This window comes from Vigna unguiculata, chromosome 10 (assembly GCF_004118075.2).
Source record: "Vigna unguiculata cultivar IT97K-499-35 chromosome 10, ASM411807v1, whole genome shotgun sequence".
In the NCBI taxonomy this organism is placed as follows: Eukaryota; Viridiplantae; Streptophyta; class Magnoliopsida; order Fabales; family Fabaceae; genus Vigna; species Vigna unguiculata.
In genome coordinates, this window is record NC_040288.1 from 36,075,329 (window position 1) to 36,094,256 (window position 18,928).

Consider the following 18,928-nt stretch of genomic DNA (forward strand, 5'->3'; position numbering starts at 1 on the left):
CAACATAACTTAAAAAATACATGATATTTTTATTTAGTTTAATTGCTCATAATTTAATCCCATAACTAAGATTAATCATGGAAGTATTTAATAAATACTAATGATGTTTAAAAATTGAACTTGAATATTTTATTATTAAAATATAAAATTTATAAATGAAAACAATAATTTAGTCGATTTTTATTTTATAAAAACAATCATCTCTCTAAAATTATCATTTTTATTTTTATTTTCCGAAGTTATTTTTAAGATTATGATTAACTTATTCATTTTCTTTTTCAAAATTAGAGTATGTCATAAGAATCTTGACTTAGACTACAACAATTACTTCTGATCAATTTTTTTTTTTAAATAAGTTCATATTTTACCATTCTCTTGAGTCATTTGTAGAAGTTTTGCATGTATGTGTTATAGATACATATGACTCAAAAGTTCAATATGAATCTATATTTGCTTAGGAGTATTAAAATATGTTCAACTTTATGAGTATTATATGTATATGTGTCTAGGAAGAGTAAATTCTTTAAGCTAATTAGTTAGAGCTTGATCTAACTAAGGGAAACTAATGCTTTTTGATTTCAAGTTATAGATAAATTATTGCTAAGGGGTGATCTGGTTAGTACACTTGCCAATTGATAAATGTACTATTTATAGATTTTCTATAGTTAGTTTTAATGAAATTGTTGAACTTTGTCTACTTATTGAGATTCAAATGATTGTATGCTTAAAGGAAACTGTTGTTTTGAGTAGATCAATTATGGTTAGATCGTTTAAATGATTCTCAAATTCTGATTTTGTCCCGACACATAAAATGATTTTCAAAACTTTTAAAAAATAATAAATAGTAAATAATAAAAAAAAGTGAAATAAATTTTATATAAAAAATAAAAATTAACAATTTAAAAGAAGAATTAATTGGTTAATAATTTAAGGTTAAAATATCTTCTTTGTCTCAATTTTCGTCAAGTTATGTCAAATCAGTCATAATTTTATTTTTTGTGCTCATTCGTTAATTTTGTTCAATTTGATCAATTTTTGCTAACACTGTTTAAATCATTAAGGGTAATGAACGGTGGTTGTCACGTGTCATTTCGTGGTTTTTTATTTTTTAATATTTTTTTATTTTTTTTTAATATCCACATGTCAATCCAGTAGCGTGACACGTGTCAAAGTCAATGTTTTATATTCAATTTAGTCCCTATATTTGTTATTTTTGTTTAATTTAGTTTAAAATTAAGCAATTTTGTCCATATCGAAATTGGGATCAAATTTGATTTTTATATAGAAGTTTTAATGATGTGAATAATAAATAAATTTTAATATAAAAATTAAATTTGATCTCAATTTACATAGGGACAACATTGTTTCATGTTAAAAGAATGGGACTAAATTGAACAAAAATAACAAATATAAGAATCAAATTGAATATAAAACATTGTTTCTGATTTGTGACACACTGCTGGATTGACACGTGGATATTTAAAAAAAGAAAAAAAAAACACAAGGTGACACATGATATTCACTTGTTCATAATAATTAATGATTTAAACGGTATTAAAAAAATGACTAAATTGAACAAGACCAAAATTAAGATTTATTTAAACACAAAAATAACTTTAGAACTTATAAGACAAAATTTGGAAAAGATTTGGATCAAAAAGGTAGTTTTAAGCAAAATTTAAAAATGATTTTAATTCATTTTTACACCACATACTCACCCTAACACACTCTTACACACTGACTCACAATTGTCACTCACTCACGCACTGCAATTAAAACTAACTCAATCACACGCACTCACGTAACTCACTTAACACAAGAACACAAAACACAATTAATTCTCACGTGCATTCACTCGCATTCACTGAACTCAAAGACAACATTACTAATTTAACTAACGCATACACCACGCTTCACTTAACTTTTGGGAGGCTATAAATACAGACGGAGAAAGAAATTGGGGAATAAAGAAAAACAGAGAAAGTCAGAGCGACTGGATTTTGAAGGATCGGGAAGAAGGTAGAGAAGAGGATTTTTGAAAGCCATCACACTATCACTGCAACGGAGGTTTTTTATTCATCATCTCTTCTATATGGATTCTATTGAATACTCTTATATATTCTTCTGTAATTTGCTTCTTCATGTGTGTTTAGCTTTATGATCTCTCTTGCATTATGATTTTCTTCGTTTTTAATTCATTCTTTTGATTCATTTGATCTTCCCTTTGCTTGATTCTTCATGTTATGACTGTTTTAAACGTATTTTCATAAAAAACAGACAGAGAGATTAAAGAAGAACAAAATAGAAAACGTGAATTAGTTAAGAGAAATTCCTTTCATATGCTAAAAAAAGTGATTAAATCAGAGAGAATCATAACAATTAAGCTACTGTTCTGCACAGCTTAATCAAACCAGAAGAAAATCTCCATTGTCGGAGAATAATGTCCAATTCATATATTAAAAAAAACACAGAAAATTAAATAAAAAGGGGATAATCGGAGAATTAGAACTGGTGGTACAGACGGTGGTCGGAGTGAAGCAGAGGAGTTAGGGTTCAGACCAAGACGCGACTATCTTGACGTTTTCAAAGAGAGAACAGCACAATTTATATCTTGACGTTAACTTCGAGCAGAGGAATGGCGACGGGCTGCTGGTGGTTCTCGTTCGAACATGGCGCGAGGATGGAAATGAGGGAGGAGCCCCGACGAAGTTCTGACGGTTGACTCCAGCGAAAGCCCGGACAAGGGCTGGTGTGGAGCAGAACCGGCGGTGAAAGGCGACGAAAACTGGTAGATACGTTAAGGAAATGGTGTAGCAGCAACGGAGGTTACGTTGGTGGTTCGAAGTCGGAGACGAAAGGGGTGAACGGTGAACGGAGGTCATGGTTGCAGGAGAAGGTCTTCAACGGCGGCAAGGCTGAGAGGGCTTCTGATGTTGGCCGGCGCCGATAATATTGTCGGTGGTGACGGAGGAAACTGACATTGTCGTTGGTGGCTGTCGATAAGCGCGACAGAGAAACGCGTTTGAAAGAGATGAAGATGATGGTAGGGATGATGTTTTGAATAGGCTGAGTGCTAAGTTGTAGGTTCAGAACTAGTTTTAGGACTCGGAAAATGATTCTTTGATAAAGTTTCTTTTAACAAATTTTGATAAATTATCAATTTAGATAAAAATACAATTTTATGATTTTATTTTAATTAAAAATATATTTATTTTAATTTTATTTATGCAAACTTTGTCAAATTTATAAAAAAATCTTTATCAAAATATAACTTTTTTAAAATTTTAGTGTTTAAAAAAAATAGTAAATAAATAAAGAATAAAATAATTGTCTCAGAGATATGAAAGTAGAGAAGCTTCTGGATTTTGTTAATAAAATTATTGAAATTGAAATAAATATATTAATAATCAATAATAAAATAAAATGTAATGATCAGAAAAGTGGATATGGACTTAGCTCAGTTTAGTTTTCTTCAAATATACCTCTAGTTTTATTTTGGGATTAAATTACTTAACTCACTCCGTATATGATAACTACACTCCCATTTAGGTTATTTTTATTATTTCTGGACCAACCTACGAAAATTATTATAATTTGGGGTGTTAGCCATATTTTGAAAATTTTATTTAAAGAAAAACAATAAATATTCTTATATATATATATATATATATATATATATATATATATATATATATATATATATATTGTTCATAGACTTGTTTGCTCAAAGCAGTATCAGTTTCTAACACCGGTAGTTTGAAAAATTTTGTAACCGAACAAAAATAAATCATAAAACCATTTTAAAGTAAGGAAGTTACTAAACTATCAAATGAAACTATTTAGATTCTTGAACTTAAAAAACAAAAATATTTATTTCAAGTATCTTGAATGTATAATATTCATCACTATTATCGTGAATATCATACTGATATCACCATGTTAGAAATTTATTTTCACTAAATTAAAAAAATATTTTAGATACTCTAGAAGTTTCTCTTTAGTAGATAAAAAAATGAATACTTTATTACAAAAGAAGATAATATTTTAGATATCTGTTTTGTATGATTTATAAAAAATAATTCCAACGTGATAAATTATTATTGAAAAGTAATTAAGAAATTTATTATAAATTAATAAAATTAATTTATGTGGTCATTCTTATTTATACAAATTTTATTTTTATTTTCTTATTATTTTACCCTTTTCATTAATCAACCTCCAACTCTTATTGCTCGTCCATGTATAATTGAGTAGTTTTCTCGTTCTTCTTCAGTAATAGCTGCAGCTGAAGCATTGTGAAGATGTTGGAGAAAGTGGAAGATTTTAACATGGAGAGAGTGATGGAGGAATTTGAGAGGGTGACAAAGGATGCTGAGAGGATTCAAAGGGAAACACTGAAAAGGATTTTGGAAGATAACGCTTCTGTTGAGTACTTACTGAATTTGGGTCTGAATGGAAGGACTGACCCTGAGAGTTTTAAAGCCTTTGTTCCACTGGTCACTCACAAGGACTTGGAGCCTTACATCAATAGAATACTTGATGGAGATACTTCTTCTGTTCTCACTGGCAAACCCATCACAGCCATGTCTTTGAGGTCAGTTTGTTTCAAATAAGTAATTGAATTTGCAGTTCAGATGCTGAAAAGGGAGAAAATTTGTATTCTTGCAGTTCTGGCACCACTCAAGGAAAGCCAAAATTTGTACCATGGAATGAGGAACTGTTTGACACCACAGTGCAGATATACCACACCTCTTTTGCCTTCAGGAACAGGTTTTCAATTTCATCTCTTGTTTATCCTTTTCCTCAATAATTTTTTGTACTAGTTGGAAATAACAACCGACAACAATTCCATGATGTAGGGAATTTCCCATGAACAATGGCAAAGCCTTGGGCTTTGTCTACAGCAGCAAGCAGTTCAAGACAGAAGGGGGTGTGCTAGCAGGAACTGCCACAACCAATGTGTTTCGCAGTCCAGGGTTCAGGACTGCAATGAAGGCCATTCAGTCCCCATTTTGCAGCCCTGATGAAGTTATATTTGGTCCTGATTTTCACCAATCACTGTATTGTCACCTCTTGTGTGGACTAATCTTCAGGGAGGAAGTTCATATGGTGTCTTCCACCTTTGCACACAGCATTGTGAGTGCTTTTAGGACCTTTGAGCAAGTGTGGGAGGAGCTTTGTGTTGACATCAAAGAAGGGGTGCTGAACAGCAAGATCACAGTGCCTTCTGTTAGGATAGCGATGTCTAAGCTGCTGAAACCTGACCCTGAGCTGGCCAACTTGATCCACAATAAGTGCATGGGACTGAGCAACTGGTATGGCCTAATACCAGAGCTTTTCCCAAATGTGAAGTATGTTTATGGCATCATGACTGGGTCAATGGAACCTTATTTGAAGAAGTTGAGGCATTATGCTGGAGAGTTGCCTTTGTTGACTTCAGATTATGGATCTTCTGAAGGGTGGATAGGCACCAATGTGAAACCAAGAGTGCCACCTGAATTGGCCACCTACACTGTTCTTCCTCAAATTGGCTACTTTGAATTCATTCCAATGAGAGAGCCGGCAGAAACTAATGCAAATGGCAGTTTCCTTTGTATGGATCCTAAGCCTGTGGGGCTCACTGATGTGAAGGTTGGTGAGGAGTACGAGGTAGTCATCACCAATCCAGCAGGTATTCAAACTCTTCTCGTGCAATTTTTTCCTGTTCCAATTAATGAATCAGGACCATGAATTCATCATCATGACCCTTCCTCAAACCATCTCTTTCTTCTGTCAAAATTGGAAATTTTGATACTGCCATAATGTTTGCAGAAACTCATTCTTTATTTCACAGATTAGTGTTTTTTAATTCTAATTTTTTCGGAGGGAGAATGGTTAAGAGGTTCTGTTTCTTTTTATGCTTCTTGAGATGACCTACATGGGACCAACTTTAAGAAAAAGAATTCCTAGTGATTTCCAAAGTAACATATAGTACATACCTAATCACATCAATATTTGTACCATTCAGAGACAGGTCCATTCTTAGTTGCTGGCATCAAATTTTGGATTTAGGCTACGTGTGGATCTCTCTCTTCACAAACACTCACTTAATAGAAAAATAGGAAAAATATTTTAAATTGATTTCATTATATGTTAAAATTAGTTTATATATAATTTATAAATGTTACTGCATGAATTTAATTTTTTTTTTCTTCTAAAAGTTCATCCAAACATATCTTTACCTGCACTTGTTTCGTGCTTCTGACATTACCTTGACTTATATGCATGTCCTTTGTTTGTCATATTTACATGCATTCTGTAACACAGGCTATGCTGTCACAACAATACAACAGTACAACCAAGCTTTTTCCTACCATATGTATATACTGATCATGAATTTTTTTATGGGCAAATATTAGCAGGAAGATCGAACCCGAAACCTTTTCTCCCTTTCCCTCTATCTAACCACTAATCCACCTTATCACTCCTATATATACTGATCATGAATGTTATAACTTGGCCAAATTTACAGGCCTGTACAGGTACCGACTTGGAGATGTGGTGAAGGTTATGGGGTTCCATAACTCAGCTCCAGAAGTGAAGTTTGTTAGGCGAAGCAATCTTCTGCTTACCATCAACATTGACAAGAACACAGAGAAAGATTTGCAGATAGCTGTGGAAGCAGCATCTCAGTTGTTGGCAGAGGAGAAATTAGAAGTTATAGACTACACAAGCCACATAGATTTGTCCAAAGAGCCAGGGCATTATGTTATATTCTGGGAAATCAGTGGAGAAGCAAGTGAAGAAGTTCTTGGTGGATGCTGCAATTGCATGGACAAGGCTTTTGTTGATGTTGGCTACACCAGTTCTCGCAAAGTCAACTGCATTGGTGCCCTTGAACTCCGAGTTGTGAGGAAAGGAACATTCCAGAAGATTCTGGAGCATTACGTGGCACTTGGATCTGCTGCTAATCAGTTCAAGACACCAAGATACGTAGGCCCTACAAACACCAGAGTGTTGCAAATATTGAATGAAAATGTTGTCAAGAACTATCTCAGTACTGCCTTCAACTGAATAATAATAATAATAATAATAATAATAATAATAATAATAATAATAATAATGATAATAGCAATAAATTATGATAATAATATTTAGTAGTTATAGTTATCTATATATATAGTTTCCTTCCTCACATGAATAAAAGTTTACCTTATTTCTACTTTTCTTCGCATGTTCAATTCTTTATGTTTTGCCTGACACAGTTCAGGCACACCTCCGTCATCTTTAACACCTCTCTTGCACCTTCTCTATAATATATTAACCATTGGTTGACCATAATGGATAGAAATCCACATGTTTGGTTGGAACTAAAATCTCAAGTGCTAACTTTTAATAATGTTCGATATAAAGACCACAGTTGTCGGGAATAAAGGTGAAGGATCATATGAATATGCACCCTATGTTCAAAACACAAACCAAAAACAATGTTTGCATATTAAAATGGTTTGATAAGCTGCATATGGCATTGGATAAATTCATATACACATGTTTTAATATTTCAAATAGTTTTATATTACTTAAAAGTTCAAGTAAAAAGCAATTTAAATATTGCTTTCTATTTCCACCCTAATACCTTAAGCTTCAAAGTGAACGATTATCGTTGTGAAAATTGACTTTGACGATGATATTTCAATAAATTTGAGGTCAGAATAACAAAAAAAATACTTCTAAAATGATTTATGGTTTAAAAATATCACTCACACAGACACTAAAATTGTTATTGACAAAGGATGTTTGGACAGTTTAACATACTTCCCATTATAAGTCCGAACTGTTATATGTTGGATTGTTGTTGCTTTGGAATTTTGTCATTGAATGTGTGTGGCTAACATAAAGGTTCAAAAGGGATTTTTATTTTTTTTTATGTGCAAAACGCTTCCAACCAAAAGATTGGAGGAGAAAACGTGGAGGGTCAAAAGTTGGTTTCTAAGAGAAAGTATGGAATACTTTTCTCACTAATTTGGTGAGATTTAACTGTCACTTAAACTAATCAGGATCCTTAATTAAGAGAAAGGGCAAATGAGGTGTCTTCATTATTGTACCTTTCACATGACTAGGACTTTATTTAATGGGATTATTATGAGAGGAAAAATGTTAGAATCCAGTGCTAAAAAACACCTCAGTGGATCTCACATCGAAGAAAGATAGTGTTGTCTTTCTTCACTCACTCCTTATATGGATCAACTTCCTCTTTTGCACAATAAATATTGCCACATAAGACTTGAATTGATGGTTGAAAAATAGAAAAAAAACATTTAATCAATTATTTTTTCACTAGTGTCACTTTTTTTAAGTTATAATTTCTATACATTTTTATACACAACAACTTTCTACTTGTTCAAAAATTTGTACACATGGACTTATTCCCAAATCTAAAATAATTTAACTCAATTTAAAACCCCTTTTAATTTAACCTAGTATTTTTTTTTTAAATTTAATCAACTTCAATTAAATTTACCTTTTATTGAGTTAGATATTAGATTTTGAGAATTTGCACCTCACAAAATTTTTTATATATAATAATATATTATGTTTAAAAAAAACAATAAAGATATAGAAGATTCACATTCAACACATTTTTCTTTTGTCATTTCCAAGTCTGTATCACATCTACATTACTTCCATCTTAATTAATTTAAGTTTTGACTGAAATTATTTTAAAGCATTATATATATATATATATATATATATATATATATATATATATATATATATATATATATATATATATAATCTTTTAAAAGTTACGTAGAAGTATGTTCGTAAAGAAAACTCATTTAATCAATTAATAATTAATTTTTAAATTATAAATAATTTTTGCTTTTTAGGTACCTATAGACTCAACACAACTCAAAATGATTGATTATTTTCTTCTTTATTCAATTTAAAATTAATAAAAAAAAAATCTAATCTCAAATTATTTTAAGCAGCTTGGACATATAACATGTTTGTTGTCCATAAATACTTTTCTTACAAAACCACCACTACAACTAAAATGTAAAAGATGAAGTTCTTAAATATATAAAAAAAGAACAAAACAAAAAATATAGAGGTAAAATAATTAACTATATTTATCTTATTAAATATAGATAGCACCAATGTTTTTACCATTAAGATTTAAAAAAAAAAACTCCAAAGATCTTTACTTTAAATCGATATATGTATGGTGTAGTTGCCCATTTGAGTAAAGAAGCCAAAGCAAAAAGTTTACATTCCCAATTAATTAGACTTTATGTAAATTAGGAAAACACTATGAGCAATGTTGATGATGTGCTCCTTATATTATGATTATATGTCGTATGTAGCAACACCATCTTCCTCTTATTAGGAAAACAATGCTTTTATGAGACTCTTGTTAGTATCACATGTAAATCCCAATTCCATTGTTGAAGGGTAAGATAGAAGAAGAGCCAACATTTCACACATCATGTAGATATATAACATATTCTCTTCTAATTAACGGTCTTCTAATTAACGGTGGACAAAAAATCCAATTTTTATGATCCAGTTCATTTTTTCTATAATCCAATCCATTTAATATTCATTCTATTAAAAATCTAATCCATTTAAAATCCTTTATATTGGATCTGGATATCAATCTAATCTACATTTTATATATTTTATGGATTGGATATCCATTCTCGAAATCTAGACTTTCAAAATGGATAATCCAAAATATCCAATCCAAATTTTTACTTTATATTTTTTGTTAGGTTAGGCTAAAGGTTGAGAAGGACTAGTCCAAATTTAGTCGTATTTAATTGAGTTGGTGTGACCCTATACAAAATTTGGTTGAATTAGGCCAAATTCTGTCAAGTTGATCCCGATCGAGATTTGACTCAGTTGGTCTTGGACAAAATTTGGAAGTATTCGGCCAAATTTGTCAAATTCTTTGGTGTCAGCCCTATGGACACAAATTTGGATCCACATCCATTATTTGGATTCAAAATGGATGTGTATTAGATTTTTTATAGGACTGACACCATAGAATTTGACAGATTTTTTGTCGAGACCAACGAGGCCAAATTTCAGCATGAGATGAACTTGGATGACTTTCGAACGAATTTCGGTCGGGGACAATGTGACCAAATTTGGGCTAAGGTCGACTAGACAAAATTTCAGGCGAGATCGACTTGACTGGATTCGATTGAATTTTAGCCAGGGTCAATTTTGCCTAATACGACCAAATTTTGGCCAGAGCCGACTTGACCAAATATGGCCACATTTGGGTCAGGGCCTGATCAATAAAATTTTGGTCAGGGTTGACTCCACTAAATTCGTCGGTCGAGACCGACTTGACTGAATATGGCCAATTTTCGATCACAGCCGACTAAGTTGAATATAGTCAAATTTCGTTCCGGACTTAGTCGATCGAATACGGCTAAATTTTGGCAAGTGCCGACTTGACCAAATTTTGGTCATGACTAACTCGACTGAATTTGGCCAAATTTAGGTTAGGACCGACTCGCCTAAATATGACCAAATTTCGGTCGCGATCGACTCTGCCAAATACGACCAAATTCAGGCCAGGACCAACTCGATCAAATTTTGGTCGAGGCCAACACCACCGAATTTTGACCGGAGTCGACTCGACTGAGTTCGACTGAATTTCGGTCGTGGCCGACTCAGTTGAATACGGCCAAATTTCGATCGTGATCGACTCATTTGAATACGACCAAATTTCACCCTAGGTCGTCTTAGTCAAATACGACCAAATTTGGGTCAGGGCCGACTCGGTCAAATCTCAATCGGGGCCAACTCGATTGAATTCGGCCAAATTTTGATTGGAGCCAACTAGGCTGAATACAACCAAATTTTGGTCGCGGTTATCTCGGCCGAATACGGTCAAATTTTGTCTAGGTCGACTCAGCCCAATGCCGTCAAATTTGGGTCGGGGTGAACTCAACCGAATACTTCCAAATTTTGTCCAGGACCAGCTGGGCCAAATTTAAATCGAGACTGACTTGATAGAATTCGGTCAAATTTTGTATAGGAACACGCCAACTCACTCAAATACGACTAAATTTGGACTAGTCCGTTTCAACCTTTAGCCTAACCTAACCAAAAATATAAAATGAAAATTTGGATTGGATATTTTGGATTATCCATTTTGAAAATCTAGATTTAGAGAATGGATATCCAATTCATAAAATATATATCAGATTGATATCCATATCCAATAAAATAGATTTTAAATGGATTAAATTTTTAATAAAATAGATATTAAATGGATTAGATCATAGAAAAAATAGATTGGATTATAAAAAATAGATTTTTTGTCCACCCTTGATTAAAATTTTGTGACACATCTCTTCGCATCTAAACAATAAAAAAATCTATTTTTTATAATAGTGGGACCTGAGACGTGAGACGTGGGACGTGAGACGTGAGACGTGGGACGTGAGACGTGAGACGTGAGACGTGGAACGTGAGACGTGAGACGTGCGACGTGAGACGTGAGACGTGAGACGTGAGACGTGAGACGTGAGACGTGAGACGTGAGACGTGAGACGTGAGACGTGAGACGTGAGACGTGAGACGTGAGACGTGAGACGTGAGCTGTGAGACGTGAGACGTGGGACGTGAGAGATGTGGGACATGGGAGGTGGGACGTGGAACGTGAGACGTGGAACGTGAGTCGTGGAACGTGCGACGTGAGATGTGAGACGTGAGACGTAGGACCTGGAACGTGAGACATGGGACGTGGAATGTAGGACGTGAGATGTGAGACGTGAGACGTGAGACCTACGACGTGAGACATGAGACGAGAGACGAGAGACGTGAAACATGAGACGCGACACAGACGTGAGACGTGAGACGTGGGACGTGGGACGTGAGACGTGGGACGTGAGACGTGGAACGTGAGACGTGAGACGTGAGACGTGGGACGTGAGACGTGAGACGTGAGACGTGAGACGTGAGACGTGAGACGTGAGACGTGAGACGTGAGACGTGAGACGTGGGACGTGAGACGTGAGACGTGAGACGTGAGACGTGAGACGTGGGACGTGAGACGTGGGACGTGAGACGTGAGACGTGGGACGTGAGACATGAGACGTGAGACGTGAGACATGAGACGTGAGACGTGAGACGTGAGAGACGTGAGACGTGAGACGTAGGACGTGGAACGTGAGATGTGAGACGTGGGATGTAGGACGTGAGATGTGAGACGTAAGACGTAGAACGTGATACGTGCAACGTGAGACGAAAGACGTAAGACGTAGAACGTGATACGTGCGATGTGAGACAAGAGACGTGAGACGTGAGACGTGAGACGTGGTACGTGTGACGTGAGACGTGAGACGTGGTACGTGTGACGTGAGACGTGAGACGTGGGACGTGAGATGCAAGACGTGAGACGTGACACATGGAACGTGAAACGTGGGACATGGGACGTGAGAGACGTGGGACGTGAGAGACGTGCGACGTGAGACGAGAGACGTGAGACATGAGACGTGAGACGTGCGACGTGCGACGACGTGTGGCGTGAGAATTGAGACGTCCGTAAACACTAAATCTTGAAATTTATATTCATAAACTTTAAACCTTATAATTTAATTAAAAATTTTAGAAGTTTAATAAAAAAATTGTTAATGTATCCATAAATTTGTACTAACAAATTTAAATTATACTCTTGTGAAAAATGTATTAATAAAAAGAGATTAAATACATATAAAACTGAAAGAATAAAAATATGAGGGTAAACGTAATAATTAATGTTTATTTAACACCTAAAAATAAGAATTATTAGGATAACAACAATAATTTATATTTATTGAACTCTTAAATGAGCACAAGAAAGTAGAGGATGATCTAAAAAGTTAAACTAAGGATGAACAAAAAATCTAATTTTCATGATCCAATCCATTTTTGCTATGATCCAATCCATTTAATATTCATTTTATTAATAATTCAATCCATTTTATTGGATCTGGATATCAATCTAATCAACATTTTATATATTTTATGGATTATATATCCATACTCTAAATCTAGATTTTCAAAATGGATAATCTAAAATATCCAATCCAAATTTTGAGTTTATATTTTTGGTTAGGTTAAAGGTTGAGACGGATTAGCCCAAATTTAGTCATATTTGATTGAGTTGGCGTGACCTTATACAAAATTTGGTTGAATTAGGTCAAATTCTGTCAAGTCGGTCCCGGTCGAAAATTGGCCCAACTGGTCCTGGACAAAATTTGGAAGTATTCGGTTGAGTTCACCCCGACCCAATTTGACTGCATTGGGCTGAGTCGACCTAGACAAAATTTGACCGTATTCGACCGAGACAACCGCGACCAAAATTTGGTTGTATTTAGCCTAGTTGGCTCCAGTCAAAATTCAGTCGAATTCAATCGAGTTGGCCTCGATTGAGATTTGACCAAGTCGACCCTAGCCCAAATTTGGTCGTATTCGGCTGAGACGGCCTAGGATGAAATTTGGTCGTATTCAAATGAGTTGGTCACGATCGACATTTGGTCGTATTCAACTGAGTAGACCACGACCGAAATTCGGCCGAATTCAGTCGAGTTGGCTTCGGTCAAAATTCGGTCGTGTTGGCCTGAACCAAAATTTGACTGAGTTGGTCCTAACCTGAATTTGATCGTATTCGGCAGAGTCGATCGCGACCGAAATTTGGTCATATTTAGGCAAGTCGGTCCTAACCTAAATTTGGCCAAATTCAGTCGAGTTGGTCATGACTAAAATTTGGTCGAGTCGGCACTAGCCCAAATTTAGTCGTATTCGGTCGACTAAGTCCTGAACGAAATTTGACTATATTCAACTTAGTCGGCTGTGATCGAAAATTGGCCATATTCAGTCAAGTCGGTCCCGATCGATGAATTTAGTGGAGTCAACTCTGACCGAAATTTGACTGATCAGGCCCTGGCCCAAATGTGGCTATATTTGGCCAAGTCGGCTCTGACCAAAATTTGGTCGTATTAGGCAAAATCGGCCCTGACCGAAATTCAGTTGAATCCAGTCAAGTCAATCTCGACTGAAATTTTGTCAAGTAGACCTTGGCCCAAATTTGGTCACATCATCCCCGACCGAAATTCGTCCGAAAGTCATCCAAGTTCATCCCATGCTGAAATTTGGCCTCGGCCTCAACAAAAAATCTGCCAAATTCTAAGGTGTCAGCCCTATGGACAAGTTTTAAAAAATTTAATTTGAATTTATTTTATGAAAAATAGATTTTAGATTTTGAACTTGATCTGAATATTTAGATCTAGATTTAAACTTGATCTAAATATTTGGATCTGGATTTTTAAAAAATCTAATCTACTTTTTTTTGAGAAAAAATGGATTTGGATTAAAAATCTAATCCAATTATTTGGATCCAAAATGGATGTGGATTGCATCATGATCACCCCTACTTCTAATAACTCATTTTTAACCTACCAACTTTCTAATTAATAATCATTATTTGCCTAATGAGATTGATACTAATAAAAAAATTAAAATTGGTGAGGATATGTGAGCCAAAATTGTTAAAATAATCTCCTTTTAATTAGCATGGAAAAATAATTTGGAAAGCAATTCAACTAACCAATTCACACAGACACATTAAAGATTTTAGGAATATAAGTCAACTATAATTTTTTAATTAATTATGATTTTTATGCATATTACTTATCCTTAAAAGTAATAGTTAATATTGTGGTAAACTGTGAATACACATAAGAATAATATTTTTGTTTCTTTGACGAGTTATTTCATATACCAGAATGATATCATTAGAATTCAAAACTCAAATAATTTAATTAAAGAAGATAAATTAGTGTTGGCTACTTAATTATATAACTCTTATATGTATTTTCACGTACATTTAATATAAATAAATTGTATGACTCAATAATTTCAACAATTGAAACAAACTTTGTGAGGTCTAGTTAGAGATATAAGAAAGTTCAACTAAAGTTAAATTAATAAAGTATACACCACAACAGTTCTTTTTTCTTTTTTCTATAAGCTGACGAAGATCTCAAAAAACGTACAAAAAAGAAGAGAAACGTGCGGAAAAAAAATGTGGCAATAATGTTTCGGATACTAATCAATCATTGGTTTAAACTGTATACACAACCTAAAAGAAATTCAAGAAAGAAAATATTTTAATTTTTGTCCCTTTTTCTTTCTTTTTGTGTTTATAACACCATTGATTTTACTTTCACTGAAAAAATCTTTAACTCCCTCTTGATTTAAATACAAAGTTTTTATAATCAATATTTATTTTCTAAATTTGTCATATCACTAAAAATAATCTATACTATTTTTATAAATTTGAAAAAAAAAAGTACAGCATTTTGATACTTTTGTCCCATTTTTGAGCCTTGTATTGTACTATCCATTCCATCCACTGTTCATAAATCTTCATTAGTTCACACACGTTTAGCTGAATTTAAGTTGATGTACGCAAATAGGGTTGATGATGTCTCTTTCACAGAAGAATTGAGGGTTGTTTGTTTCCTTCTATATATAGTGGATTTCCAATGCACAACTTAACTATTTCGATCATGGAAGTTCCTATTTCCATGGTGGAAGACAACAGAAGCCGAAAAGATAAACACAATCGCATTTTCATGCAAGTGGATTATGGACGCTTCAAACTCAAACAATGTTTACTCCTATCTCATCACTTCTTCTTGTTCAACAAATTCTTACTTAAATCAGAAACTTTAATCAACTACAATAATCTTTAAAAACACCATCAAATCATGATAGAGCAGCTCAACTTATTAATTTAGTAGTTATTGAGATTTAAGAAGTTTTCTCTTTAATAAAATTTTGAGAGTTTTTCCTGTGATGAGAAATAATAGATAAATTTTGGAATTTAACTGAAATTTCAAAGTTTACATGAAGTCTATTTTAAAATGGTTGAACAACAAGTCTAAAAAAAATAAAAATGTCGAGCATATGTCTTTCGACATCTGATTTAAAATGATTGAGCATATTTCTTCCAAAGTTTGATTTCAAATGGTTGAGCACATGTCTCCCAAAACTCGATTTAATATGGTTGAGCATATGTCTCTCAAAGTCCGATTTAAAATGGTTGACCATATATTTTCCAAAGTCTGATTTAAAATGATTGAGCACATGTTTTCCAGAAATCTGATTTAAAATGGTTGAATATATATCTCTGAGAGTCCGATTTAAAATGATTGAGCACATGTCTTTCAAAGTCTGACAAATTGGTTGAGCGTTAGACTCCCAATATAAAAATATGGTCGAGAAATTTGTTTTTCCAAAAAGACGATTGGTTGAGTGTTAAAATCCTAATATAAAAATTTGGTTGAGAAATTTTTTTCCCAAATAGGTGATAGGTTGAGCATTAGACTCCCAATATAAAAATTTGGTCGAGAAGCTTATTCTCTCAAAAGGCGATTGGTTGAGTGGTAGACTCTCAATATAAAAATTTGGTTGAGAAATTTATTCTCCCAAAAAGGTGATTGCTTGAGCATTAGACTCCTAATATAAAAATTTGGTTGAGAAGCTTATTCTCTCAAAAGGCGATTGGTTGAGTGTTAGACTCCCAACATAAAAATTTGGTCGAGAAATTTATTCTCCCAAATAGGTGATTGGTTAAGCGTTAGACTCTCAATATAAAAATTTTGTTGAGAAACTTATTTTTCCAAAAGACAATTGGTTGAGCGTTACACTTCCAATATAAACTTGTAATTTTAATAGAGTGCAAGTCGTCCAAAAGACTTGTAACTTTGTTAGAGCACCAATCTTTCAAAATCTGAGTGTGAGTCTCCCAACTCATTTGGTTAAGCAAACAAATATTTTGAATTTCGATGTTAATCAGTTGAGTAAACAATTCTCCAAACTCATTTGCACCTATTAATTTCATCTTTACGGTGAAAGATTGTTCTTAATGCTACATGCATGTTATGCTACATGCATGTTAATAAACTAAAGCAAAAAGCAATGTGCCAGATTCTTTTAATAAATTTAATTCTTATTTATTTATTCTTTAATATTGGAGTCCGAGTTTATAATTTTTTTTAAAGATAATAGAATTGTATATGAAATTATTAAATAATTAGTAATTTAACGATTGTGAATCGAATTTTATCTATTATTAATATATGATATATTAAAAAAGTAATTAATGTTTGGTTTTTAATAAATGTAACTAAATTTAATTAATTAAAGAAAGAATTAATCATACAAATTAATCTGTACAACTCTTAACATTAATAGTAATAAAAATATACATAATATTAATTAGTTATTACAACAATTTTTTTTTCATTAAATAGAAATAATAATTTGTCAATTCTTAAATATAAACTAAATCAAGGTGTTATCTTTTAAGTAAATAATAAAATATTATTGATTATTAAAATTTGAATTATAATGATTTAATAAAGAAAAAAGTAATATGAATAATATATTATTTGTGTGTAAACTACTCTCATCATCATTTTAGTTAAGGTCAACGTAGTTATTTACATTAATAATCAATAATAGATAGATAATTAAGGATGTCAACAGGGTGGATAAGGTAGTAGCTCTTTGTATCCTACCCGCTAGATAAATATTTGTTTCGTATCCGTACCTATATTCATTCGGGTATCTGTTATGCAAGTACCCGCATAATTTTTTAATGTCCAAAGATATTTACGGGTACTCACGGATATTTACAAAAAAAAATGTATTTAACAACAAATTTTAATCATAAATCCAAATAAAAATACAATGCATAATATTTATAAATTTCAAAGAAAGTGCAATAACCCATTTAAATAGTGTTGAATGACAGTTTACAAATAAATGGAGATTTTTTAAAGTTAATTGATGAAAAATAACTCATTCAAAATAAATGTGTTAATGTTTTAATCATTTTTTTTAATTTAAATTAGAATATAACGGATTCAGATATCTATGAGTACAGATACTATGACACCCGTATCCGCCCCATTAACATGCAGGTATAAAAATACATGTACATGTTACCCGTGGGTATTCATTTTCAATGTTCATTTACTATCTGTTGCAGATTTTATCCGCAAATACCCGCGAGTATAGATTATTTTGACGTCCCTATACATAATATATATATATATATATATATATATATATATATATATATATATATATATATATATATATATGATAAATAGTATAATATATATATTTTTTTTTTGAAATATGAATAATTTTCGTAAATATCTATAATATATATAGATTTAAATTTAAAACCTAAATAAGAATTAATAACTGATCCCTCGCTAAATAATGAAAATAAATTTTTTGATTTTCCTCACAAATTAGCTACAGAACATTTTTTTTATCGTTGATCCCTCGCTAAATAACGAAAAATTAATGAGAAATAATTTCTTTCGCTAATTGTCTCACAAATTAGCTATGGATATATTTTGTCGTTAATCTCTAGCTAAATATCGAGGAATTAGTGAGGAATTTTTTTCCTCACTAATTTCCCTTGCAAATTAGCATTTTTGTTGTAGTGTTAACTATTAAAATATTATAAATACTATGATTATCTTTTCAATCAAAGTAATTTTGATTGTTAAAAATTTAATGAATATAAATTAAAATAATTAAAGAAATTATTTATACTACATATTAAATTGTATAATTACTATCATTAATAATATTAAAAATATATACGTAAATGCATAATATATAATCTATAATATAATATATAGTATATAATAGATATAGATAACATTGTTTGTGAAATATAAATTTTTTATAAATATGTATATTAAATAAAATTTAATAATTCCATGATTATTATTAAATGGTGAATCAAATTTTATCAACTAATATATTAAAAAGGTAATTAATATTTAGTTTTTGAAAAAAAATATAATTAAATTTAATTAAAAAAAATCATACAAATTTATTTGAATAACTGCTA

The 18,928-nt window shown here is 32.2% G+C and overlaps 1 protein-coding gene across 1 annotated transcript; it reads left to right on the forward strand.

The window, feature by feature from the left end:
• The first annotated feature begins 1,941 nt into the window (after positions 1 to 1,941).
• Positions 1,942 to 7,116, forward strand: LOC114166370 (jasmonic acid-amido synthetase JAR1-like). Its single transcript, XM_028051089.1, has 5 exons — positions 1,942 to 2,067; positions 4,274 to 4,594; positions 4,669 to 4,770; positions 4,860 to 5,671; positions 6,512 to 7,116. The coding sequence occupies exons 2-5, from the start codon at positions 4,302 to 4,304 to the stop codon at positions 7,051 to 7,053; spliced, it is 1,749 nt and encodes a 582-aa protein (XP_027906890.1). The 5' UTR covers positions 1,942 to 2,067; positions 4,274 to 4,301; the 3' UTR covers positions 7,054 to 7,116.
• Positions 7,117 to 18,928: the final 11,812 nt, after the last annotated feature.

Bases quoted from the DNA above. Each gene is read 5' to 3' on its own strand.
- LOC114166370 (XM_028051089.1), top strand. From the start codon at position 4,302: ATGTTGGAGAAAGTGGAAGATTTTAACATGGAGAGAGTGATGGAGGAA. The intron at 4,595-4,668 runs GTCAGTTTGTTT...GTATTCTTGCAG, and splicing joins ATCACAGCCATGTCTTTGAG to TTCTGGCACCACTCAAGGAA. The intron at 5,672-6,511 runs GTATTCAAACTC...CCAAATTTACAG, and splicing joins AGTCATCACCAATCCAGCAG to GCCTGTACAGGTACCGACTT.